The sequence below is a fragment of the Acanthopagrus latus genome, chromosome 22 (assembly GCF_904848185.1).
Source record: "Acanthopagrus latus isolate v.2019 chromosome 22, fAcaLat1.1, whole genome shotgun sequence".
In the NCBI taxonomy this organism is placed as follows: Eukaryota; Metazoa; Chordata; class Actinopteri; order Spariformes; family Sparidae; genus Acanthopagrus; species Acanthopagrus latus.
The window spans coordinates 21,422,100-21,448,685 of NC_051060.1; the positions used below are offsets into that span (position 1 = coordinate 21,422,100).

The window sequence follows — 26,586 nt, forward strand, 5'->3', positions numbered from 1 at the left end:
GACAGCTGTGACTGCAGCCCAGGCCAGAAAATGGCAGAAACTCCTAATATTCAGTCTGCCACCACGCATTTGAAAACCTCCGGCATCTCATTCAGGCTGCTGTGTCAGTGAGAGGAAACACATTTAGTCTCCTATGAAGAAGGAGTCTTCATTGGAAACACAGGGAATTTTTGACAGCATCTGACTGCGTTCCCCCTCGATAACTAAATCATCTGATTTAACTGTCACCAGACAGACACTGTCACACAGAATGGCCCACAAAGGAGTTTTCGCTGCTTCTGACGTTTCATTCACTGCGATTTCTTTCAGTAACTCATCTCCTCATCCGGAACAAGTGTGTCTGCTTTTGTGTTTGCACCTCCCACAAGAAAATATCTCATCAATTACAACACAACAGCACAACAGCGCTTAATAATTGCTGAATCGAGATCAAGACCACTTCCTTATTTCTTCAGATCAACATCTCTGATAATCCAGCGCGCTCAACAAAAGTTTCTCATTGTACGGTCAACATGACCTCTTAAAAAAAAAGAAAAGAAACAAGAAAAAGAACCTCTATTGACTGCACATGATGACCGCAGGGCTTTGAAGAGAATAATGCTCCTGAAATGCGAAAAGGAAATTGGACAATCTTGCTGAGAAATCTGCTTTGCTCTGGCATCAAGGTAACATGAAAAGCATATGAGAAATGACACTTGGAGACGGTGCAGAGATGATTGCTTTGGGGAGGGAGGTGAAGTGTATATCTTATTTCTAAAAAAAAAAAAAAAAAAAAAAACGTCCCCTAGTCTTATTTTATCTTTTCTTTGGACCCCTCCCCATGACAGTCATTCCCTCCCATGCTGATATCTCAAAGTCATATATTAATAGCAAACAAAACAAAATGAGTGGTGGGAAAACTGCCACTGTCGAGTTCTAAATAAGCAAACGAGACACAGAGGGCGTCTCCTCGCTTCCAAACCACAGTTTGTAATTGTTTGTTCACGGATACAAACAGTTCCTTCAATGTGTTCCTGCTGGATGATTATGGACAATTACATCGCTTAAGAACTCATTTGTTTTTTAAAGACACATGAGACTGTGAGAATTTGAACAATAAACATCATAATGAAGAGCTGAATAGAAGTATAAATACAGGATGAGAGATACGGAGGGCAAGAGGAGGGCTCAGAAAATACTTTTTTAAATTTTTCACTCTTGTTTATCAACCTGAGTGCAGCAGCGACTCGTGAAGGTGACCTCCAAGTGTGTTTGTGCTCTGTAACGTTGACTGCTGAACGGATCCGGAGGGGAAAAGTGCTTTACTTCATGAATGTAACGTTACGGAGAGAAGAGGCGAGAAGGAAGGGGCAGAACCGGAGTCTGTGTTGAGTGCTTAGTTCAGTGAGAGTTGACTGGAATTCAGACTCACCCTCAAATTGTGTCTGTTTGGGTCGAATAAAAACTAGAGTAGCACTAAAAACAGCCATCAGTGAGGATGAATATCTATCTGATGTGACTCAGCCACAATGTTCGACGAAGTGTTTTGTTCATGTTATGTTTAGTCTCGCTGGCAAATTTCCTTTATCAATCTCTGAATCCTGGAAGTTAAACTGACAGGTGACCTCGTGAAATGTGCTGTTGTCTTAAGTAAACTTGGGTTTGAAGATCGTTGGAAACATACTGGAGAATGTAAGTATACTTACTCAAACAAAATACAGTGTATAACAAAAGTCTGGTTGTTCTTAGACATTTGAGTGATGTCATTCAGGTTTTAATCCTGTGTTCTGTGAATTTTGCTGGTTGGCCAACTCTTCCAGGTGCATCCAAGATCTAACTGTCTTTTAATTTGAAGTGGAAGACACAGACAGAAGAAATGGAAACTATAAAGAAAACAACCGATTTGCACTGAACCTCCAGGAGAATATTATTTTTAGAGTCTTGATGTTCATGTTCACAGAAACCCAACTATAACTCACACCAACACCTGGACAAGACACCAGAGAATGCACGATTAAACCACCATTAATGGCAAAAAAAAAACAAAAACAAAACAGACTTTCAGAGCAGATGCCTGAGTAAAACAGGGAATAACAGACCCGCAGGGGAAGCAGACTGCCAGTGTGGATTAGGAGGGAGCATAAAAGCTTGGAGGGCAGGACATAAGGATAATTATCCAGAGGAGACCAGCCCCGTCGCTGTGACAGAGAGTCCCTTTGCACCTCAATTCATGAGAATGTAACCACCATAATAATCTGTTACAAGGACACACGCTCTGGATGCACTAGTCGAATGAGGTTGTAAATTTTACATGCGTCTGCGTAATTGCGTCTTTGCACACATACGTGCGTCTAAGAGTGAGTCGGTGTCTGAGGGTGAGATAGTGCGAAGGAGTGAGAGAATAAACAGAAGAAGAAGAAGAGAAAAAAAAAAAAGAGGCAACAGGACGACTCACGCTGTGTGTGAATCATTGGGAAGGAAAGATGGAGAGACGGAGAGGGGCAAGGGGCAAGTTTGATGAGGTGGAAGTAGTCTACCTGGCGTGCCCTCTTCCCCTCGCTGGCTGAGCTCACATTGGGCAGACAGGAAGGCAGAGGCACAGACAGGAAGGAGCTGACCTCAGATACACCGCATGAACTCCAGCAGGAGAAAAATAATCAACCGCTGTGACTCACCAGCGCGGCACTTCTCATTAGAACAGGCGGCAAAATCTAACACGCAGCAAGTTATGTAAGAAAATGCTAAGCTGCCAAAGATAAAGCTGGCAAATGTCAAAAATTTGGCTCGCATGCTTTTTTCAAGGGTTTCGAGTGTGACATTGTTCACTGGCAAATAAGACACATTTAATCCCAATAAATGAAATTCAGTTGCGGCTGGAAGAGGAATTCGGAAGTGAAAGGCTGTAAATATGATGAAGGATGAAGGTAAAAAATCATTTTGACACCATTTTCTTCATCATGAAATGGTGTAAAAGCAAAAACTTGCACTAAGTTTGTTATTCCGACAGTTTTTTTTTTTTTCTCTGGCACTTAAACGCACTTCCTCCATCTCAGCGTGCCCCAGGTATTCTGGTCATTACTCCCACCCACTCTCCATGAGTCACTCTCATCAGTTTGAGGTGGATGAACCCCATTCTGTTCAAGCTGTCCATCAAGTCACAATGTTTCAGTGGCACTAAAAACAGCTCCAGGGCACAGGAAAACTGGCAGGTACATAACTACAGTAATTATCCTGTCGTCATACAGAGGCTCTAATTTAGCGTGGGGCAGACTTTGGCAGACTGGAAAAAAATGAAGGGAAAATGCTGAAAGCTGCTAACAGCAACCGCTACATACTGTCCAAACATACATGGAAGCAACAATAGCATGCAAGCTGGCATCTAAGAGGGCACAGATGCATGTGCACCTACGCAAAGACTAATAAACCTAGGTGGTGCTCAAACAGATGGAGCAGAAGTTGTCACATTTTTCATGCATCCCTGAGCTCAACACGGAATTTCCACCTGCTGTATACCATGAAGTCTTACGTCCATGTGACAGTAGCATGTCAGGAGGGGATCACGTTGCAAGCTAGCACCATAAATCGATATAAGAACTTTCAAAGCCAGAGATCCACCCAAAAACTAAACCAACTTAATATTCAAAATCAGTCTTGTGTGTCTAAAAAAAAAAAGGGCCGTTTCCAGGCCTCCCTCTGGCACCCTGCTCCCGCCCTCCAAGAGCCAGAAGCCCCATGGAGGGAGGCCCCGCAGGGGAAATGTCCACAACGGGGTCCAAGAGTAAATAATTTATACGAGTCCCTGTTGGCATGGTGCAGCCTTCGGGCAGGAGATGCTCTGCTACCGCTGCTGCTGCAAGGAGGCAGCATATGTCCTCCCCCTCTAGCTGTTTCCATTCTCGCCATCTTTTACTTATACCCCCCTTCCTTTCCCTTCTTGACAAAACTATCCAATATGCCGGGCTCCTCGCTGCACACAGGACACTAAGCAGATTCCAACCCCAATGACATCTTTAATAATTCCGACCAGAACCAATCAGGTTTATTGGAGGACATTCCTGCAGGACTAAAGGGGGGGAGGAGGGGGAGTGGGGGGGGGAGTGCTGCGTAGCATCAGAAGTAGTCGACATGCTGTATAAAGTAATAGTGAAGCTGAAGAGAAGGGGCTGTGCTTCGTCTTTCTGCTGATGGAGACGTACGCAGAGACCTGGCTTTATTCATCCCAAACACATGGCTTGTTTCCGGAACTGTTGGTGCTACTATGAATGACGCACACGGGTTGAACAACAACACAGTAAATGACCTACAACTCTTAAGTGTACCAGCCTCTTAATTACGATGATGTACAGAAACAGGAAGCTTAACCCCACGCATTATGAGCAATTTTTGTTTTTACACTGTCTGATAATTAGGTTTAATCACCGCCAGCCAGGGTAATGATATGGCTACTACGCAACAAAATATAATTACTGCGCAATGCAGGAAAACAAACAAATAAAATAAGGCTTAAAAGAAGTGGTTGTCTGGCAAGCAATACACAGGTAACCACTGCCATACCACCAGACTACAGAGCAGGCTGTAATACTCGCAAACTCATCCTCACAAAATGGTTTTATTCCTCTGACTTGTTAATTAATTTATTCATTAATATAACTTTCATCTCTTTCTGAGGGATTAACTGTAATTCTAATTTAAAGCCTGGTGGTGTGTAATGAATATATCTTGAATCTTGAATGAAGAAAAGAAAGGGCATGTCCTTGTTAGTTAAAAAGCTTTTTCATATTTTTTTCATAACAAGTTTCTTTGCTGTGATTTGAAGTTATGGGAGTTTTTTTTTTTTCTCTCTACTATAAGATGATGTTTGGAGGGAGACTTATATCAGATATTTCTGATTTGATCGGCTCAGTCAAAAGATGGGTGGCTTTGCAAATATACGGCCTGTAGCGAGATATGGAGCTGCAGTGGACTGTTGGCTTCTATCTGTGCATCATTCACCCCTATTGTTCAATCAGGAGGTGAAGGATGAGGGAGAAATGGTTCATCAGACCTCAATCATATTCTTTGGACCATCCTTGGAAGTGATTCCCAATTGAAAAGCACACCTCTGCCCCATGATATCAGCTCGCTAGCTACTGGAAACAACAGACAAGCTGATGGTCAAGCGCAGTTTTATGATTGCCGAGGATTTTTGATTGAATATGACTGATTGGAGATGTGCGACACACGCCCCTTGAAATAATACAGGAATTCAGATGGACCTTTCTTTTTACTTTGACTTTAAACCACCTCAGTGCTCAAGCTTGAACTCAACTTCTACTCTGTTCTACACAAAAATAAAAGTTACACTTATGAGACAGGCCTGCCATTAGCATCAGTCTCAAAGGCTAAAAAAAAAATCCATCATTAAATCTACAGCACTGTATTCTCAGTGCAGATCTTGACTGGAACAGAGCGTTCCTCAAATCACAGCTCATTATTTTGCACGCTTCAGACAGCACGGTATGCTGGGTCAATCAGGCCTTCACAAAATAAAGTCTGAGGACACAGTTGTTTAGCGCCACGCTGTCAGACCAGTTCACATACCACTGTTGCACACACAGAGAGCAAAAGTAACTGGTCGACATAATTAGGTGCATAAACAACCCTAATTGGGCCCCGAAATCCCTCTGCAAACATTTGACGATCCTCGGTAAGCATCGTGCAGTGATAATTGTGATTTATCCTCCGTCTCTAGTCATCATTTAGCCTTTTGCCATCATTAGCTACACCGTCACACAGAGAGCCTGCTGTCCCGACATCCCCAGACCATCTGCCGGGCAAGGCCATGCCAGCCACCAACCAAGCAGTCGCCTACCACCATCGCATAACGCCCCATTTGGTATGGCATCTGTGTGATCCACTGATCTGCCAACAAAGGATTACTGAATGTTTAAACAAGCTCTTGGATTATTTAACAATATTCAAACGGCCACCTAATCCTATGGTCTGTGTTGGCGTTGACAGTGATCCGGGGACACCCCATTTCAAGATGCCACCGTGTTAATGACACGCATGATGGGCGAAATCAACACTCCAATGCGGAACGAGCCTCCGTATCTGATTGGCTTTGATTCTGTGCGACCGATCTCTGATAAAAGATGATTATCAGCGCACGCTTGTTCTGTACCCGACAACAGACACCTATGGCACCTCCAAGTTTAATTAGATGGTCTCGGTTTCCTAATGGCAGACCGGGAGGCTTGTCTGGACAAACTGCCACCTGGAAACAAGACAGACAATCAAAAATAGCTGATTATCTGACAGACCTTTGACTTCTAACACTGCTTAGAAGTATTGTTTTTTTTTCGATATGAGACATATAGAGAGAGAAACATTAAAATCCTCAGCTTTCACTTGAGACACTGTCTGCTGCCTTTGTTTCTTGGCCGTCCTTCAGGATTGGAAACAGAGCAAATTATAGAAACAAGCTAGAAGGGTATAAACAGTGTCTTTGTCAACGTGCTTATCCACTCCAGAAACTTGACAACTGACATTCATATCAACCCTTTGGGTACACACAAACACACACACACACACACACACTCATCACATGTAATGTTAGCAGAAACATGACAAAAATAAGAATTTGCAAGCTTAGTTAGTGAGGATCTAATATTGTCAGCCAACTGCGCCGAGCCAAAACATTTACGGTGAATCAAATCAGACATCCGCACTCTCTCCCCCCCCCCCCGAAGTGGTGCATATGAAAACTGTCATCATGGTCGGCCAACATAATTACAACTGCCTCGCAATAGTGTGAGTGCATATGGATGAATGTCCTGGAGGGAAATGTCATCAATATACAACACACAGGACAGAACGGCAGAGAGAGACATGACCGTCTTCACTGGCGGGGACTCATTATATCCTCCTCAAGCTGAATGCCTGCCAGTTGCTTTAGATAGTAATAGTTCCCACTGTGCAGCATGGAAGAAATGGTCTTTGAGTTGCACAGCTTGGCTCGGAGAAATGTTTCAATAATTGCTGTACATTATGTTTTGCGGGGGTTCAGAATAATTCCACCTGTTTTTATGCAGAGTGCTTTTATCTGAACATATTTCTGAATCATTTTTCCTTGATGTTAATGGAAAGATCCGCCTGTTACAGCAGTGGAGGTTGAACAAAGGATACTGTTTGAAAGGTAATGAAGTGTAGCCAAAGGTGTAAAGAAGTTAATAAGAATAACAAAAGGAGCTCACATTTTATTTTAAATCTTCACACGAGGCAGCAATACTTTTTGAATCTGACATGTTTTTCCAGAGAGTGTTGTCAGCATCTCTGGTGAGTGTTACGCTTGTGAAACTGAACCTGCAGTCTGTCAGCCACCAAACCATGTGGTGTCCAGAATGGATGTGGGGGGGGACGTTGTTGGGCCAAACAAATGGCTGCAGCGAATGTTCTACAACTTCCTGTGGAAAGGAAAAAATGCACGGAGAGCGAAATCATTCAAGAAAAATCACACTTGGCGGATCCAAACTTGGCTCATCATTCAACGGAGAAAAACAACCGAGAGAGAAGAAAAAAAAAAAAAAAAGTGGACGTGTCTTCTGTCTCCATTTGGTTTATTCCAATGGACAGGAAATAGTTTAAGAAAGCCCTGTGGTCTCTGGAGCAGCAGCTTTACGGATCTGGCATTTTCTTTACAAACCCTCCTGAGATTTACTATCGAAAACCAATTAAATCTTTGGCGTGCTTGTGTGCTTGGAAGAGATTGTTGGAGGGGGTGAGAAAGGTCACCCGTCTCTTTATGTCTCGGCACTGGAGAAGTCCCTTAAATAAACATAAGCACAGATACAACAAACTCATGCATTAATACATAAATAAGCAACAAAACGATCACACAAGCACATCTGATGTGCGCTACGTCCACCGGTCTCACCTGTGTGATTAATGGTGCGAGGACCTGACTAATGTGACCAAGGCGGCAATCATGATAGTTCCCAAGAACCGCTGCCATCCGTCCTCCACGATCTGCTCACCACATATCTGTTGTGCATAGATGGATGATAGCGGTATGGTGGAAAACTCAGAGGAGATATTGATCACCCCAATTAAATCCGAACAAATTAGAGAGGAAAGAGGAGAAACTCTCCTCTGCCCGCAGGCTTGTCTGGATGTTTATTTAACTATGCAATTGCAGTCTGTTTCCAAAATGAGATATCTACGGTTTAAAATGATCAATGATCATTAACAGTGCTTCATTAGTGCTGCTTCATTAGCCTTTGTGATCGTTAGCAAAATGAGGCAGATTAGGGCTTTAGATTAAAGTTATGAAATGTTTAATTCAAAAACTTTTTAAAGGTAGATTATTTTGAAAATCTTCCGGAGAAATTAACATGAAATTGGTTCATGAACCACAGCAGAGTGAGCCTTGAGCGTCACGTTTCCTGGGTTCTATCTGAAGAGCAGATGCCACCAATGGACTTGTGTTTTTGGTGAAGTCTGATACATAATGAGACAAAATCAAGTGTTCATCCGAGCAGGAAAAAGTTGTTTTTCACTCTTGTCCCTCAATCACTTCGAGAAATCACAAGTCTGGAACAGCTAACAGATCTCAGCAAATGTTGCTCCAATTACTGCAGTTAAAACAAACTCCCAAGACTGACGGAGAGACATGCTGTATGCTTTTTCAGCCAAAATAGACTGATAAGAGAAGCGAGCGGAAGAGAAGCCAAGAGATGAGGTGTGAATGTTTCTAGATGAGAGGAGGCTTAATTAGTGGTGACGTGATTGTTCCTACGCTCTCCTGTCAAACGCGGAGCTACCGTGTGTCAGGGAGCCCTTCCTGCCTTGTTAGCTCCATGTTCGTCCTCTGCTCCTTATGGTTTCCATGGTAACAGACCTATCTGACTGGTCATCACGCCTCACGTTTCACACTCACCTGCAGGGTGGGCACTGGATATCGGTGTGCGGTATGTGCGTATGTTAACTTATGTGTCCACAGACGGTGTGGGTGGGAGGGGAACTGAAACACTCTCCACCGGTCAGTGGCTTTTAATTGCGTGTTTTTTCACCTCCAATTACAATCTAATTTTAGAATCTTGGAGCCTATATCAAACGAATGGCTCACCTGTGACATAAACCTAATGAGGTGCACGGTCCGGCTCCCTGATGTAGTAAAACCTCAGCATGCAAAATAACCATCAAGATCCCTACCTGATGGCTGAAAAGGTGCTACTGGCTCAATATATTGACACTGGCACACTGATTGTCCCGCATGGAAGAACAGCTAAATGGAGACCAAGATCAGTCGATAGTCAGACCGCTATGAGCCACTGATTGTATAGGAAGTCAGCTGTCAAGGCAGGCTTAATGAGTTACCTTTAAGAGTGATGGTCGCTGAACTTGACAACACTGATTACCAGCCAAAGGTTCCTGTATCCCTGGTGGTAAGTCTGCAATCTTCATCAGATACATGGAGAGATTGTGGAGTAGCTCAGCTTATTCTAAAGGAACCTATTGAAATAGTGAGTAAGTAAGTAATTGATAAATATTCAAAATACTTAAAAACCTTTAGAGGGGCAATATGTAAGAACCTGTGTGTAAGAAAACATAAAAAAATGCAGACATAATGACTAAAATGATCAACAGAATGTAAATAAATTGTAGTGGTGACACTGTGATGTCTATTGGAATTTAGCATGCTAACCAGCTAGCACAAGCCCGAGCTCGCAGTCCAAACTGCTAGCCACACGGCTAACTGAGCTAACTTGCTATTTGCAGCTACAGGCATCAGTTATCATGGTGATATGCTCCCCCCAATTTGTTTTGAGCTGAAACAGTTACTTACAGGTAATGATTAAATATTAGCCATGGACAAATGTTTGAAGTAGTTACCTAAGACTAGAGGATAAATCGTTTAAAGATCAAGCCTCCGCTACTCAACATGGTAGCAGAAGGAATGCAAACTTAACCAACGTTCCCCAAATAATTAATTTGTGTGAAAAATATCATCATAACAATATCCACTTTTTGTAGCCTTACTTAACATCCATTTTAAAGCCAGTTGTGACAGGAGGTGTTCACACAGGTGTACGTGAGCTCCTCTGACCAGGATGATCTATCTATCTTGACTCTAAGTGTGGATTGGCCGGCCCTGCCTGTACTAAGTAAAATGAAAGACAAATGGGTGTCTGTGAGAACACCGATTTTTCTTCAGCAACTAAAACGCTAACGTTCTGCTGGCAGCAGCTCCAGCCTGAGAGTTCTCGCCTCAGACCGGCTCTTATTTGATCAGCTCCACTTCCACTGGGACGACCCTTTGCGGGGTTAACAAAATGTCACTGCTGATTTCACTGCAGGCATCAAGTGACTTGGAGACGTGCGCCAAGTTCCACAGGAATAGACTGACACCAGTACAGTAGACTTAAGAGAAGGGTCATCACGAGTCAGCAGTGCAGCAGTTCATTTGTTTACTTTTTAATACTTTTGCCTTTAAGGACACACGGCTGGCTGCAACAGTCATAACTAAACCAAATCAAACCTCCATCGATGCAGCTATCATTTTTGTACACAAACATTATTTTGTTTTGTCAGGTTTTCGATGCCTTTGGGTCATTTTGCATCGTGTGCTTAGTCCACTTATTTGCTCTGCTTTTGTTTTTGTTTCCCTCTCCTGCTGCTGTGTGTCTGAACAGCTTTGTAATTTAATGAGACTTTGTGATTGCATCTAACCAATGGTCTTCTGTTTGAATTTTCTTTGATACAATGTGCAGCACACGGAGTTTACTTAACTAAATTCAATAACAGGGACGACCGAGGAAACAAATGCAAGACTGTGAATGTCTCACATTATTGGATGGTGCAGCTTGTTTGTGGAGCTTAGGGTGAAAAATGATTCTTATCTGTTTTGGCTGATGCATGAAGCAAACAAACAAAACCTCATATATCCCCTGTTCTCTTCTCTGTTTTCTGCATTGCCGAGCTAAAACAACACAAAGAAAAGAAAGATTCTGCACAAATTCACGACAGAGGAGTACATTTCTTTCAGACATTCCAGGTGAGGTTCTGCACAAGGTGGAAACTTTACCTGCACAGGTGCCCCATTGTGCTCCTTCTGGCCTTTTTCACCGAGATAGTCATCTCTGGGTAACTCTCCCTCGGTGCTAACACAGGCCGCTCTGTTCGTCATTACGGTCTCTATTTCATCTGTTCATTCATTCAGTCATTCCTTTTCCTCGTTCATCCTGGTCCAGCAGCTCTGTCTCACGTTAGCCAGGGACCGGCGACAGCTTTTGAGGGCACTCCGAAGAGCGAGCGAACATCACCTTCGATTTCTCCGACAGCGGTAATGAGATGGCCGGCTTCAGAACCGAGGGGGAATTCATCTGTGTGCAGGGATCACCTAAGTAATTGACTGAGGAATCAAACCCAAATCCATCTGGGTCCATTATGCTGACCTTTTCTCTTCTTCGTTTTCTTAACCCTGCCCCTTCCTCATTCCCCGACTGCTGCTGTTGCATCGATGCGTGACGGTGATCAATTGCTTGCCTCTGACGGATGACAACTGGTGCTGCAATTTATTTTATGAAAATCAATGAGTCCATATACCTATTCACTTTAATCACCCGCCGTTTGCCGCGCGGCCAATCCCCTTGATGAGAGCAGGCGTGAGGAGCAATACTATCGGCGATCCAATCTCTTTCTCACATATTGGCATCGACATATTGACTGGATTGACTGTCTGATAGAGAGAGCCAGACTGACTAAGAAGAGGGAGCGATACAAGCTCGGGTAGAGTGATGTCATGTTTATTTCAGTGACCACCATACCGCGCCAAGTGCCGTGTGTGTGGTGGCGTGTGCGCTTGTGTGTATGTGCGCGTGAACCATGTCTAAAACGGGAGTGTGTGGGAGTTCTCTCTCCAGACGCTGTCAACTGACAGACAGTTTCATGCCTCCGTGCACTAAAACGTCTCTGAGCAGAGCCCGCTGGAGGGGGGGAGGAAGGACGAGCCGCACATTCATTCACATTTACCGCAAACAATTCTCTCCCACCAAGCCCCTTTTTCTTTGATTCAATTAATTGTGCTGTATGGGTCTATTCAACTGCACCCCACAGGCATTCTGACACAGCTCCCTCATTCTTCCACGGGGAAAGGAAATATAAAAGTGTCACATTCGTTTTCAGCATGACATTTTCAGAAGGTCTTGATATCGTGTGTTTTACGCTTTGAAATTGAAAAAATAACAGCTGCTAACCACGACTATGGCTTGGTTATAAACCTCAGTACTTTTGTGTGCAAGCTGAAAAGAGTTTAAGTCCTTTCTCTGGACTCATTAGCCCCTTTTAGATAGAAAAGGTGGCACATTTGCAGCACGGTAATGTGCGGCCTTGTCGATCTAAAAGGGAGATGTAATATTCCTTCTTTTCCAAAAAGCCCCCACAGGGGTAGATGTAAACATGTGACGTGATGTGAAGCACGAAGTTGGGCGTGAATAGTGAAGCGGGTCGAATTTGTCTTCAAAATAGGAGATTTACATAGCTTCCCACTGGAGTTAGAACTGGGCTCTTAGCGGGGGGCTTTCAATTTGAAAGTAGCGACCGTTGGCAGCTTTTCGCTACAACAACAAGTGGACAATGAAGACAGCTACAGAGACCGAGGAGACGCTAGCATCTCCCGGCTGACGTCCATGGATGAAGTGATGGACTGACTGCTGTGATCAGCTGTTTCCTGGTTTTAAAACTCCCCAGCTGTGGGTCGCACAACAGTGCAGGTCATCGACACCTCCGCCCATCTCACGAAACTGCAGGCACATCGACAGCTCGTATTTACAGAGCAATGGAGGCGGAAAAAAGTGGACCCTTTGGCGGACCAAAACAGACCCCAATTTACCGCCTTCTGTCTAAATCCGCGGACCTAGCTGCAAAAAGGAAGGCAAAATTGGCGGCTTGCTGCCCAGTACAAAAACGGCTATTGATTCTAGATTATCAAATGTGAAGAGTAGTAGTTTGTGTTAGTCGTCTCTAATAGCTAACTCTGTGACCGGCTCTGTTGCTGCTGGTCGGACAAAACATCTGAAGTCTCACAAGACTCTGGAAAACTATGACTCGATTACATTATATTACATTAACTCAGTGGAGACTTTCCTTTGAAGAAGCACATGATCTGCAGCCCTCATATTATATTACACCACAAACAACTGATGAAGTGATAGAAAAACTGGCAGATTACTTGATGATGAAAATAATCATTTGCTCCGGTGTGCTGTAAAGTACAGAGAGCCGGCATCAGTGTCCATACAGATTCGTATTTGTGTTTAATTTTTGATCAGATGAGTTCTAATTTAATTCAATACTTTGCTAATTTCAGACTGCATTTTAATGTAGGCATTTTAGAAAAAAATTGCAAAAAATGGCCATCAGTATAAAGGATCATGTAAGAAAAACAAAAAGAGTTTTTACTACCAAAGGAAGAACAATTGATGGCTTAATCAAAGACACCAATTTGTAATTAATAATCATCTATAGATAGATTTAGCACTTTTAAACCATAAAGTATTCACTTATGACATAAAACCAAGACAACAAAAAGATGCTACAACCACAGAATATTTTTTTTTCTTCATACTGTGTCTTAACTTCCTGCAGCACGACCCAAAGTCAGCGACATAATCAACTTGATTTCACTGCCCAGGTACACGATGAACCTTCTATCAGCAAGAAGTGTTGCTGATCAGACAGATACACAGTCCGTATTCCTAATAGGAAGGAAAGGTTCCATTTGCTTGTTGTTAAGTGAACGTTGTCCTGTTTTCTGCTTTGCGGTTGTGGTTTTTTATGTTTTGCTGTTGTGTTTTCACATTTTTTAACTAGATTTCCTTGTCTGCAGATGTGTTCTTGTATTCGCCGTCCTGGAAGCAATTTGCGCAATAGCATCTCCTTTTACCGCAAAAATCTAAATAAGGTGCCAGATGGTGGGAAGTTTCTGGTACGAGAAACACACAGTCTCTCCCTTCTGTTGTCTGTTTTGTGTCTCGTTTAAATACAACTGTATAACACTCTCACATCTTTTTCTCGAGTGGTTAAGTCGCCCCTCCGATCTCCAGCACACAGCTGAGAGGTAAACGGATGCGACTTCAAATGGCTTCAGTGTGGACAGCAAGTATCCGACATTGTGTTGTATACTTGAACCTTCACAGCTTCGTACTACTGGTACCAAAGCAAAACATGACGCCTTCAATCTCTCTGCTCCTCACACTCGTTCCCTCTCTCTGTCTGTCTCTCTGCCTCTCTTACAAATGCCTTCAGAGGGACTCATTATAATTGATTGTCCTCCTAAAGTCTCCCTTTACATTAAGCTGCTCATCTCTCAAACCATCAGTGCTCATTTGTGCAATTGCCATTCTTGAGGATTAGTTCATTAATGCGCTGCAAAAACACCAACGGCCTCAAGTCCACTATTTCAACACAGTGCCAGGAGACACTAATCTACCAGCCTATCAGTGAGGGCACGGAGCGCTGCCAACATCCATCTGAATATCGTAAATCTCGTAGGTTAGCACTGATCCCTGCATGTCAGCCTGTAAGCGGGGATCAAATATTTTTTCTCTTTGACTACAGGGGGGGGACTGTGTAGGTCTGTGGCAGGAGACAGCGGCGTTTGAATCGCAATTAAGTCTCTCTGGGATGCTGTTGGCATATGCTAGGTTGTTACGTCTACACGCCGAGCTCACGAATGCGTCGTTACATCACTGAAAATGACTCTACATAAGCTCACACACAGCTCGGATGTACTTCGATGGCTATAAATGTCGGGCATCACAATGTACAATATGCAGCTGGATGCACCAGGATCCTCATCATAGATGTTAATAGACTGTATTTAGGGTGAGATATTAACTTGAACTTAACTGCGGGCACTAGTAACGAGTCTACAGTGTATATTCCAGCCTCACACTGTCGGTGAACTCGTGTTACCTCCTGTTTCCATTCCTTTCACAGCTATTCATCTTGTCATGCGGGGAGTGTGCTTGTGGCTGTGTCCAGGGTCACAAAAAAGGCCTTGCCCGCTCGCACGTCGATAGATCTGAAGGGCTGTGATTGTTGCGGCTGGAGCGCACACTGTGACCCCGGCCTTCATCGATACGCACCAGACTGCACCGACGATGGAAATAAACACCGCGCACAGCGAGGGCCCAGGGACCCTCGAGCGCCCTCAGAAAACAGCATTCCTCACTTCTGTGGTGGCTCATTTTCTTTTGATGTCGGCTTTAGTTTAGTGTTATGGCATCAAACAATGTCGACTCGGGATCTGGCTCTGAATTTCGGTTAGAACAAAAAAAACAGGAGTTTGGTTGTGTGCTGCGCCGCATTTTCCCAAAATAAATGCCAGGAACATCACTGCTGTGTGCCTGTTTTATGATTACTCTTTTAACCAAGTAATCACTGCCTCAAACACAACCATAACACAGCTGCTTTGAATATGCGTTGAACGAGGGCAGATCTAAAGCCCACAGTAGCCTGCTGCGTACTCGGAGGAGCTGTTTAGCACTAACTGCTGAGGGAGATGGAGCTTTAGCCGACTTTGTTGGCCAGACAGAGCGGTGGTGATAATGGCCTGCTGGCCTCTCCCGGATCCTGTTACACTGCTGGGGACACACAAGCTGCTCTGTATTTAGCAGCAGCCCTCTCTTCTGTGAGCTCGGACTGTAACGGAGCTCGCGGCCACTTCCTCTCGCCTCACAATAAAAGTCTGAAGGAGCAAATAGCCCAGGAGGAAAAAAAACATTCAAGCCTTGATTCTGCTGCCGACTTCAGTCCGTTTATTACTTTATTTATTCACTATGAAGACAACATGGAGAACAGAAAGCAGCAAAGGAACCTGCTTCCCTTTTTTTAAATGAGGCATGTTGATTTACAGCGCCTAGAATAAACTATCCGTCTTTTAAAATTAGCACCATCATTCTTTTGATATTTCAACTGCACACTGTAGCAGCATGATTATGGTTGTTTTCCAGTAATTTCAATGTGTTTCTCTGCTGATAACAGTGGCTGCATCAGTCCAGACGGTCCAGATCTTTGTAGACTCTCCTCTTTGATGACACTCCAGAAACCAATTTGTTCCAGGGCTGAAACCACCCATTATTTTCATTGCTGACCAGTCTGGTGGATATTTTCACCAATTAATCAATTATTTGTTGTCATTATAATGTCAGAAAATGGTGAAAAATGTCAGTGTCTCCGTTACGCCCAACATGACGTCCTCGACAGGTATTCACATCCCATACTGCAACCAATATAATAATGCTATTGTGAGCATAACTCCTCTGCCTGTGTGTGGCGATATGAGAGTCAGTCAGTACATGTCATGCATGTACAGATGGATAAGCTACATGATCCTCGTGTCTTGTTTCACATGTACACAGCAAAATAAACACAGAGCACATGTCGGACTCACGCTGGGGTAAGATAAGGATATCTGAATTATCAGACATCCCTCTGTCTGCACATTCTGGCCTCCCGCAGCTCAACAGCCTCTCCGCTTGATGTCTTACCTCCACATTAAAAATGGAACGATATAAAAAAACACTGGATCTTCAAGGTTTTCTCATTTTTAAAAATGTATATTACAAGACTGAATTACACAGAAGCGCGAGCAGAACATTTTACAGACAGCTCAGTCGTCAAAGAGACGGACGGAAAGAGCATGTAGCTCTGTCCGTCAGTCACCTACAGTAAGCAGCATGGTGAGAGGCTGATTACATTTTCCTCTTGCCAGTACTGCTAGGAAAGAACAATTCAGACAGAGCGCTTCCAGAAAGCAGAGGGACATCCTGACAATATACCCCTCGCAGAGAGGAAGGAGGCAGAATGGAGGAGCATCCGAACACAGTTACATGGAAGTGAGCTGCGAGGTAAAGTGCACACGAGGGGTCGCAGATGTGGTCGGGTTTGGCTGTTTGGCAGAGAGAACATGCTGTGCAGGAACAAGCTAATCTGCTGATTTAATAAAGAGACGAAATAAATGGATGGTTTGGGAACAGCAGGATCTGACCAGGGGCCTTAACGCCTGTAAAACAATAAACATATTCAAAGGAGAATGAATTGGTGTCAGTGTAGGCTCAGTCGTCTGGGTTGATTTATCTACAATCTCCATTTTTTTTTTTTTTTTTTTTACCATACCGCATAGAAGGTATGAATAAATGCATACACACTACATCTCATTTAATTGGAATAGGCTCCAATAAATGAAACGCGGTATTACGTTGGCTACCGATATCAACGGAAGGCCAATTTCCATGAAATGTCAGGCGGCTCTCGAATGAGTAATCTTCTCTACGTGTCTCTCCACAGATGTAGACGTTTTGTGAGACTTGATGGGAGTCTGTTAATTGTACCTGTCACATTTAAAACTGGGGTTGGCTACATTAGGGAAACCAGCAGAAGCAAGCTAAATTTTGAGTGTATCAAACCTAAAATAAAATTCCACCACTTCCCTTCAGGTCTCCCTCCAAAGCCACTGTGACGTCAGCTGTCGTTGCTGCAGCAGCTCGTTCTTCAGATCGGAGGCCACGTGCTGTAAATGCGGATCATTGTTGTCATTGCTGACCATATCCAGCTACCTCACGTCTCACTCACATTGCTATCCAGCCAGCATGTTAGTATTTGGACATTTCAGCTGCACTTTCATCGGCAATCTCGTGGCACTAGCTCGCTGATAGTTTTGGCAATATATCCACCAAACTTTGTGGAAGACTCTGCTCAGTGTGTGTGGGCAGGTGGTGTGAAGGTAGACGGGCCATTCAATAATTTGATAAAATAAAAGATTGGATGGGCTCACAAGCCTGTGAGAGCTACACACACCAGATTTTTTTTTGTCCCTCTTTATTTAGTTTTTGCCCGAGACTTTGATTTACTTTCTACAAACATAACAAAAATTGCCTCTAAAATAAAATTACAAACTCTAGCTTCAAAACCGCGAGGATGATAAAAATGCTGCTGTTGGAAACAATAAAAACATAACCATAGACAGCAAAAACAAACAAAAAATAAATCCATGTTCTTCCAGCTCGCGATGGAGTTGTTGATGCCGCTGCCAAAATGAAAGACTCCATTTTTTTATTGCCACAACAGTTTGAACCTTGGTAACTATAGAAGCGTGTTAAAAGAACAAATTTAGAAAACTGCTTTCGGGAGCTTCGTGCTCTCTGTTCTCTCTGCGTTGAATATGGGGAACCCACGAGCTATTTGCGAGTATATCAAGTGGATTGATTATTAGCACTGTGCTTTGCTCAAACAGACCCAAGGGTGTGTGATTTATTTCTGGAGCCACCCGTCAAACAAAAGGTTGCCTCTTGTCATTCTGACAAGCGGCCAATCTAATCAGTCTGAATGATGATGGGGTAGACACATGCTAATTATCATCATCATCCTGAGCGCGGTGGAACAAAGGACATTGCCTTTGTCATGCTTTGTTATCCTCCACGGCGGCAAGGTTGTTTGTGCTCCCGTGTGGGACTCGTGTTGTAAGGGTACGCGATGTACAAATGATAGTAAGCGCTCCTTTCCATCAGATGTATTCCTGTTTTGTTTGTGTGTGTGTGTGTGTGTGTGTGTGTGTGTGTGTGTGTGTGTGTGTATGTGTGTGTTCACAGGGAAAATGTATGAATCACAACTGAGCGTGTGGAGCCCAAGGGCCCGGGTGACATAAGTTCACCTAGTGCAGACGAGCCCATGATCACAGCGGCGTGCTCCAAATCTTAACGACGCTCCGACAGATGCTGCTCAAAGACAATATGAAGTAACTCAACTGAAGCGGGAAGAAGAGCTCGAAACAGAGCGAATCGAAAACCACCCTTTACCATCTGGAGCCCGTTTGCGAGCTAGTCTGTTGAGAATGTTTGTATCTAGGTTTGACAATATTGGGCTGAGACGCAGCGCTCTTGGTTGAGTGGCACAACGAAAGCACTTCTGAAGCTTTTTACAGACATGTCGCCCGAGTCCAACATCTCGTCTTGTCGGTTAAGTGTGTTGGTTTCCTGCAATTTGCATGAATGAACGAACGCTGCTCAGGGAGCTCTTGAGTGAGAGCAGAAGGAGCGGCACGAGCTTTAAAGAGCAGAGAGCGTATAAATATAAAATAAACAGCAGCAACAACGAGACAATAAAAAAACAAGAGTGTGACTTGAACGAGCGTTGATGGGAAATAAAGGAACTCCTCTGTCGATTCTGTTTCCTTCTGCCCTCTCGTGTACTTAGATGCAACCGCTGGACAGAGAGATCTGATAGGATGTATTGATTGGTTTTGGTTTCAATAATTTATTATAATCTATTTTAAGTGTTAGTTGCTGTGACAGTCAGTATGGTGTATATTTGAGCACATACTGTACACTGGTTTGGTAGTTAGTCAAGGCCTGAAATTAATTATTTTCCGTCAGAAATTAATTTCAAGAAGAAGAATCGATTAATTGTTTCGTCTCTGGAGCTCAAAGTGACGTCTTGAATCAACAGCTCAAAAACCAACAAAGCTTCATTTACTATCTTTAATGACAAAGGAGAGCAGCACATCCCTTCTTTTGCAAACCAGCAAATATTTGACACCTAAGCTCGAGAATGGATCGCAGCGATTAAAGGGGCACTACGTACTGTAGTTGAAGCTTGATGCAGTGTCAAACAGCATAAAATTATGTTTTCCTTTAAGGTCAGTTTGTTTTTTCAGCCATGAAAATAAAGAGAGTTTAATAATTTAGTTTATTTTGGCATTGAAAAAAAACAGCCGATGAAAAATAGTCTCTTGATTAAAATCACTCCCCCAAAACTACTTAGCGTGCCTCAAAACAGCAAACAAGAATCTCACATGTATCCACTCATGTCTAAACCTAAACTTTGTCTTCTGCAAAAGCAATGCCATCATCTTCAGCAGGCGTTTCTGTCTGACTGGAGGGAAAACAAATCTTCTCCCTCATGATGAGGTTAACAGCACAGTGATCCACCATTCTGACAAGATCCCCAAGAAGTGTGAGGGAGAAGCACTCCGTGAAAAGAGCTGTCCCCTCTCAGAAACCGCTGTCTGGTTGTGATCTGTGCTTCTCGCCTGACATCTTCCTCTGACCTCGCGTCATCTCTGCGTCCTTCTGCCCTTCCCCTCATCCTTTCTCTCGCCTTTAGCCGACCTTACATAAAAAAATACTCCCCCTCCTCGTTGCTTTTCCTTCTCCCCTCTCTCCTCACAGCCTCTTCATCACTCCCACCCTTCCTCTCTCCTCTTCCCTTCCCTTCCCTTCCTCTCCTCATCAACTCTTCAGACACTGTGTCTGACCGGTGCTCCCATTACAGTGCCCAAGGTGCATCACCGCTCCATCTCCCAGTAATGGATTTCCAATGCTTCGACCGTCTTACCTGTCACGTGGTCGCGTCTCCTCCCCCGGTCGGCATCACTCTGTTAGCTGTTTAGAAATGCATGAACCCTCTTCCGTGTTATTGTTGTGCTCATTCCGTCATTACTCACTCCCCAGACGGAGCAGCGGTGCGCGACCCCCACTCGCCTCCCCTGCTGCACCGAGTCAAACGGATGAAGACTGCCGCTGCTGTGTAACAGCAGCTCATCACAGAGACGGAGTAGATCCAAGAGGTGTATGAAATCGAGTCATAATACGGGGTTTATAATGAGAAAGCGGGTAAGAACGCAGGGGTTACCGCTCCACTCATTGCTCGGTAAATAGGAATTTAACTCTGATAACTGAGTTTTGGCTTCGCAACCGCCCCAAGATTGAGCCAAGTCCTCGACAGTTGCAGCGCGCCAGATTGAGGAATGTGCGTGCAAATTCTTCTCCCGTCGTTCACAATCAACAGCATTTTAATTGGCTGTGAAAATGCGATTTGGATACCCTGGACCTGCTTGCCTTCCTGGGAAATCATCCATGCACTGTTACTGCAAGGGTTTGAATTCCAATCATGTTTGTCAACGTGGAGGATCATTTGATTCTGAACTTTCTCGCTTCTGTCGTCACATCGCTGCCTAAAAATTACATGATGAGTTGTGAGCACACATTGATACAGTCACATAATTTCACACAAGACAAAAAAACTATAACACCCACAAACATCTGGCTTTTGTCTTCAAGGGTACAACTGACATTCGTTCCCCGGTCAAACAAGTCAGTCGTCTCAGGTATAAATCAGGTTCAGCTCTAAGTGGCAGTGATGGAAACACGACACCAGGGTGGACACACTGCTTTTCTACCCGGTTTTCCAGCTCGTTGCTGTGACACAACCTGGTCGGTGGCCCTACAATTCAGAATCTAGCGGTGCAGGTAACCCTCCAGTGTCAATTCTTGAAGCATCCCTCTAGTGCAGTCACGGCAAGGACTGGAAGTCTGGAGGTTGAGGTGTAAATAGTTCTGTTCAGGCAGCACTCGATCATCGTTCAGGCAGCGTTTAGTTTGAAAGGGAGACTCAGGTAAAAGATATTAAAAACATAAACCAGTGTAACAGTATCACTGGCTTCAGTGCTGCTTTCTGAAGTTCCTGTTGTCTGACGCATTCTTGACATCAAATTTGACACACCACAAAATAACTAAAAACACAATGTTCTGAATGTCCTATAAGAGAGAATTACACCTCCCATACGAACATCTGCACCCATGTCAGCATGTACAAATCTCGCAGGTTGATGCCTATCATTACAACCACCTGAATCGATTTTAATCCTGTCCGTAATAACAGAGCTCTTGGCAGGAAGGACGCAGACAGTGTCTGATTCATGGCTGGGCTTACACCCACTCATGACTTTTGTTTCTGTGCAAAAATAAACACTGACAAATCATATCATCGCCAAAAAAAAAAAGCCTTCCTCTGTCCTTTCAGTACATTGTTCATCGTGTCTCCAGAGCCTCAACAGACAAAATCAAGAACAATACTCAGACTATTGTTCACAATTCAATGCTGTATATCAAACTGACAAAAAAACAGGCTAAGGCATCCAAATGAATGTCTTTTTAAATGTATATCTAAGCTCATGGGCTGGGAAAGGAAACCTAAATCATTTAATTGTGGGCTTACCTTTGGGGTTTTGGTGCACTTTCCATTTCTTGCGTCTTTTATGTACGCTATATCCAGAAGGTCTGTATCCTGTAGACAAGAAAAAGCAAAGCTAAATCAGTGTCAATGTCAAAACAAGCGCTAACTCAAAGGCTTCAAAGTCAGTTTCGGACACAAAGACATTCTGTGCCCATGGGTGCTGTTCGGGATTGACGGCGAAACATTTCAGGAATGCTTTCCCACATCCAGACGTGCCACCTGTGACCGACAGCCTGGTGTGTTTGTGTTTGACCAACTGACACGCATTAGCCTCAATACCGGATGCCATGTGGGAGTCATTCATTGCCGATAGATGCGACCTTAATGAGCGTCACTGACGTGTCCTGCACAAATTAGAACAAACGTGTGAATGTCCCGTGTTGACCGATGTCCTCTGTAAATGAGCATTTTACAAGCACATGTGCTCGAAATAGGTTTTTGGGGGATTTTCTAATAAAATCTGACACCGGTCTGGTGTTACACGCCATAAACAAGAGAAGAAGAAGAAAAAAAAAAACAGGGTGTAGATTGTGTTTCATGGCGGATCCTCGGCTGCAGCACACACACACCACTGGAGTCACTTCTGGCAGGGGAAAACAACACTCCTTGGATGCAAAACACTCCACTCATACACCATGTCCTGCCTGCCGCAGCTTGGCTTGAGTCAGCTGTGTGAGTGGTATCCAACTGGCACGGAGAAATAACATGGCACCCTAATGAAGACAGCCGTGAAAACGCCATGAATGTCAACATTATGATTCAAACCGAAAAAAGAAAAAAAAAAGTTAAGCACGGCTCCCTCTAACAGCACGTTAAGTCAACGGAAACGTCGGCTCCACCGGTGATTCATTATTGATATGGCCGTGTGGGAAGCCATGTCAGAGCGTCTCGGTCCATCTCCAGCCTTTCTTATCCCGCTATTGTGATGCAGAGATAAGGGTGGACAGAATTCAAGATTAAGTATAGATGTTGTGAAGAAATGTTCACATGGAAACCTTCCCACTAGATTCCAATTTCAGATTTCAAACCATCTGAACTTGGCACTATATCCATCACGGATGTGCATCCCATCTACTTATCCGTCCGTCTAACTATACTTCCACCGGCATATCGATTAAATGTTTCATGCTTATTTGCAAGCCCATTGTCCGTTAAACAGCCAGTAATGCGGTTGGTGGTGAATACACACAAAATGCTTTTGTACCGAGGGCCCCTGCTGCCTTACTTCAGTCACCACACGCCTTTATCAGCCCGGATTATCGCTCTCTCCATCTTCCTGAGAGGGAGCCAGGACATGAGGTGGAAAATTAACCAGAGCGAACTGTGTGTCCACTCAGCATTATCTGGGGAGACAAGGACCGGCGGGGGCCAGACTCAATCTCCAGCCACAATGCCGGTATCTGTCCATCTCAAGGCCATGAGGTCTGTGGAAAATTGCACCCGGCCAGTCTTGCTTATCTACAAATCCATGCCCACCTCAGCGTTAGCGAGATTATTTCTTAGTCTAACTACTAAATATGATGCCTGTATAGGGTTATATCGGGGCGGATCTGGCCATGTATAACATCACGTTCTATCTAATCGAGATCACGATCGAAACTACTATGTTTTTTTTGGTACAAACTCTTCACCCGCTATGATAATAGCTATAACTCATGTTGCATTGTTTACAAGATGCAAGCCACGGTAGAAATGCATTCAGGTGTTAAAGTATTCTACTTCTAATCAGCATAGCCATCTAGCTGACCGCATCACTTATGAATAAGTTCACGTGGCATGGATCGATCGATTACAATCTTAAACTGTCAGATCATCTAATCCTAAATGTGTATTAGGTCGGCTCCAGCTGCAAGACGTCTCACTTCTCCTGAACTTCTGTTATCATCCCTGGAGAAAATGACGTGTCTAATTCAGATTGCTATTGATGATGATGTGTATTGTCTTCTGGATGTAATCGGCTGAGCTATCTGATCTGCTGCTTTTTACTGTTTTTTTACCTGTTTTTTTTCCAGCTCGCCTGTGATAAAGAATGTGACACACCAGAAAATAAAAAAAAAACATAAAGGTGAACTCATCAGGGGGAAATGGGAAAGCAGTCAATTTGCCTATTTGTAGAGGGTTTACTCGGGCTAAAGAACCTGCGTATAAGCGGTAATTCTGGTGTAAAATGGGATTAGTTTCAGACGATTATACACTAATGAAAACAGAATTACGGATGTTATTTTCAATCTTTGCCCCTACAGCAAATCCAACACACTGGATCCAAACCGCTGGTCACTATAGGTCTTAAAGAATTGTTGCCACTTCGCTTCAGCTGATGCACAGTCACTGTCTGTCTCCATGTAAGAGGCGGAAATTAAAGCACTCTATTGTATGGCAGTAATCCGCAAGGACAAGTTATTCCCTTTCTGCAGTGCGTAGCATCAATTAGTCTGTCCCTGTTTGCACAGAGAGAGCCTCTGAGTCAAAGGTTAACGCCTACATCGGCTCAGCAAATGCCTGCCTTTGAAGTCTCTTTAGAGGGATGGAGCTCCGCATGGGGGCCTGGTGGAACAGTGGGGCTCCAGGAAGCAGCTCTGTGATGGGCTACTTTTCTTTGCCCTCTCGCCCGGCGCCGTTAACACAGCTCTGAGCTGGTCCAGCGTCACTGGTTAAGTGTTAACCTACAGAGTCGGCTCATTAAAGGTAAAGCCAACTGCCTGCATGGGTGACGAGCCGTTAAAACAGTGTGCGACTCAGACGTTACACGTGTAGCCATTACCGCGACCTCCAAAGAACCGCGTCAGCATCCTCTGCTGTGTGCGGGGACTTGCTCGTCGTGCAGATGTAAATAAGACTTGATGTCAGTGACGTTTTATTAATATCGACTTGGACTTAGAATTGCAGACGCTGCACAGTTTGTTAATCAGAGCACTTTCTTTCTGTCCAGCAGACCGGCCATAACTTCTCTCGTTTATTTCCCTATGACACATGTTCTTTATCTCTTCATTTCTGCCATCCCTCTTTATTCATCACGCTGGCCCTCGCTCTGTCTTCCTCTCTTTTATTTTCCCTCCCTCTCTCAGGGCGTTGTGTGCATCATAACAGCGCACAGCGATCCCGAGCCTATTGAGACCCACGGCACGTCCAGGATGCAAGCAGGGCCAGCAGGAGAGAAACTACAGATATTAATGAACATGCTTAACATGCGCTGGCCCTGGGCTGTGTTTTCTGTTTGTCTATGTCTCTGCTGTCTTGTCGCCGTTCATGCGACATCTGCAACACGCTGCCTTCCTCTTTAAATTAAAGCCATTCCTTTTTCCAAGGCAGCTAGCTAGGATGGTGGTGTTTGAAAGAAACTTTGCAAGAAAAATTCATCATTGACCCGTGAGTCATGTTGTTGTCAAATGTGCATCGTGCCTCAGGCACTCTGTACACCCAATATATATTAATTCTGAAGAACAATGCGTTTACTAGCTTGTGAAATGTGATATACAAATTGACTTGAGGCTAACCGGGGAAAAACATCAGTTACGATGTGCTTTGAATAAATTACAGAGTATCTACAGTGGAGTTGCTTTTTTGTTGCAGAATCTGGGCAGGTTGGATGGTTTTCCTAACAGAGTGTTCTGTTGCCCTTTGAAGCAACAATGTTTCACAGCTTTAGTGGTACAAGCGGGGGAGGGGGTGAGAGAAAAGGCGAGAGGATGTTAAGGAAACACGGAATGGGCGGGAGGGACGGAGAAAAAGGATAAGTGCAAGTGGAGAGACTGAAAGCCACAGGTTAGCTTGCTCATTTACCAGGAGCGCGCTTGTCAACCTCTGGCTTCAAAATGGATACGCACACCGCAGGACTCAGGGCCTCTGCTGAGCAACCGAGAAAGTGAAGGGAGGCAGGAGGGAGGAGAGAGCTGATGAACGTGGGGAGACGTTTGAGACGGTTTTGTCTGTTGAACAGAGCCGGCACGTTCACACCTTCATTTTGTGGAGGACAGAATTTTAAGCAGTGCTCCATCATGACAACAATAGCCATGTCCAACAGTACAACAGTGTTATTTTTTCGGAATAATAAAAAGCTAAACAGAATAGATGAAACTGATCATTAATCAGCGCACTCGCCAGGACAAAATGTTGGCAGTTGACGCTCTTGGAAGCCGCGGATGTGTTCATCTTTGCACATGTCACAGGCCGCGTTTCCACAATCACATGATCAGTTTCAGCTAGGTTAGAAGGTTGTCAAGCCAGAGGACACAGTTTGAGACTGCAGTTCATTATATTTTCAAGAAGACCTCGGGATGTCTCCAGACTCTTTATTGCATCAAAACTTGGTATTTCAAGCCACAATGTGATCTTTTCTCAACCACAACCAAGTGGATTTTGTGGCTAAAATTACCCGGAGGGTAAGCAGAGCGTTGTCACAAGACAAAATAAAAGACGGAAACTTAATCAATGACAAGTTTATCTGTGGTTTGCAGATACAGTATGAACATTTCCAACATTTACTCTGATTATTGTGTTGCAGCAGTCCATTAACAAGCAGTTTGAATTCCATCGTGTGATTTTTCATATGCA

General features: G+C 44.0%; 1 protein-coding gene across 15 annotated transcripts in view; it reads right to left on the reverse strand.

Annotated features, from left to right (window-relative positions):
- The window catches only part of LOC119013046 (1-phosphatidylinositol 4,5-bisphosphate phosphodiesterase beta-1), a 176,253-nt gene that overhangs the window by 56,561 nt on the left and 93,106 nt on the right, over positions 1–26,586 (reverse strand). For all 15 annotated transcript variants that reach the window (XR_005072670.1, XM_037087385.1, XM_037087384.1 and 12 more), the window contains one exon: positions 22,018–22,086. Coding sequence is in view for 11 of the 15 variants with exons in the window: in XM_037087385.1 (XP_036943280.1) it covers positions 22,018–22,086 (69 nt within the window). In the remaining 4 variants the exon portion in view is untranslated. The remainder of the gene's footprint in view (positions 1–22,017; positions 22,087–26,586) is intronic.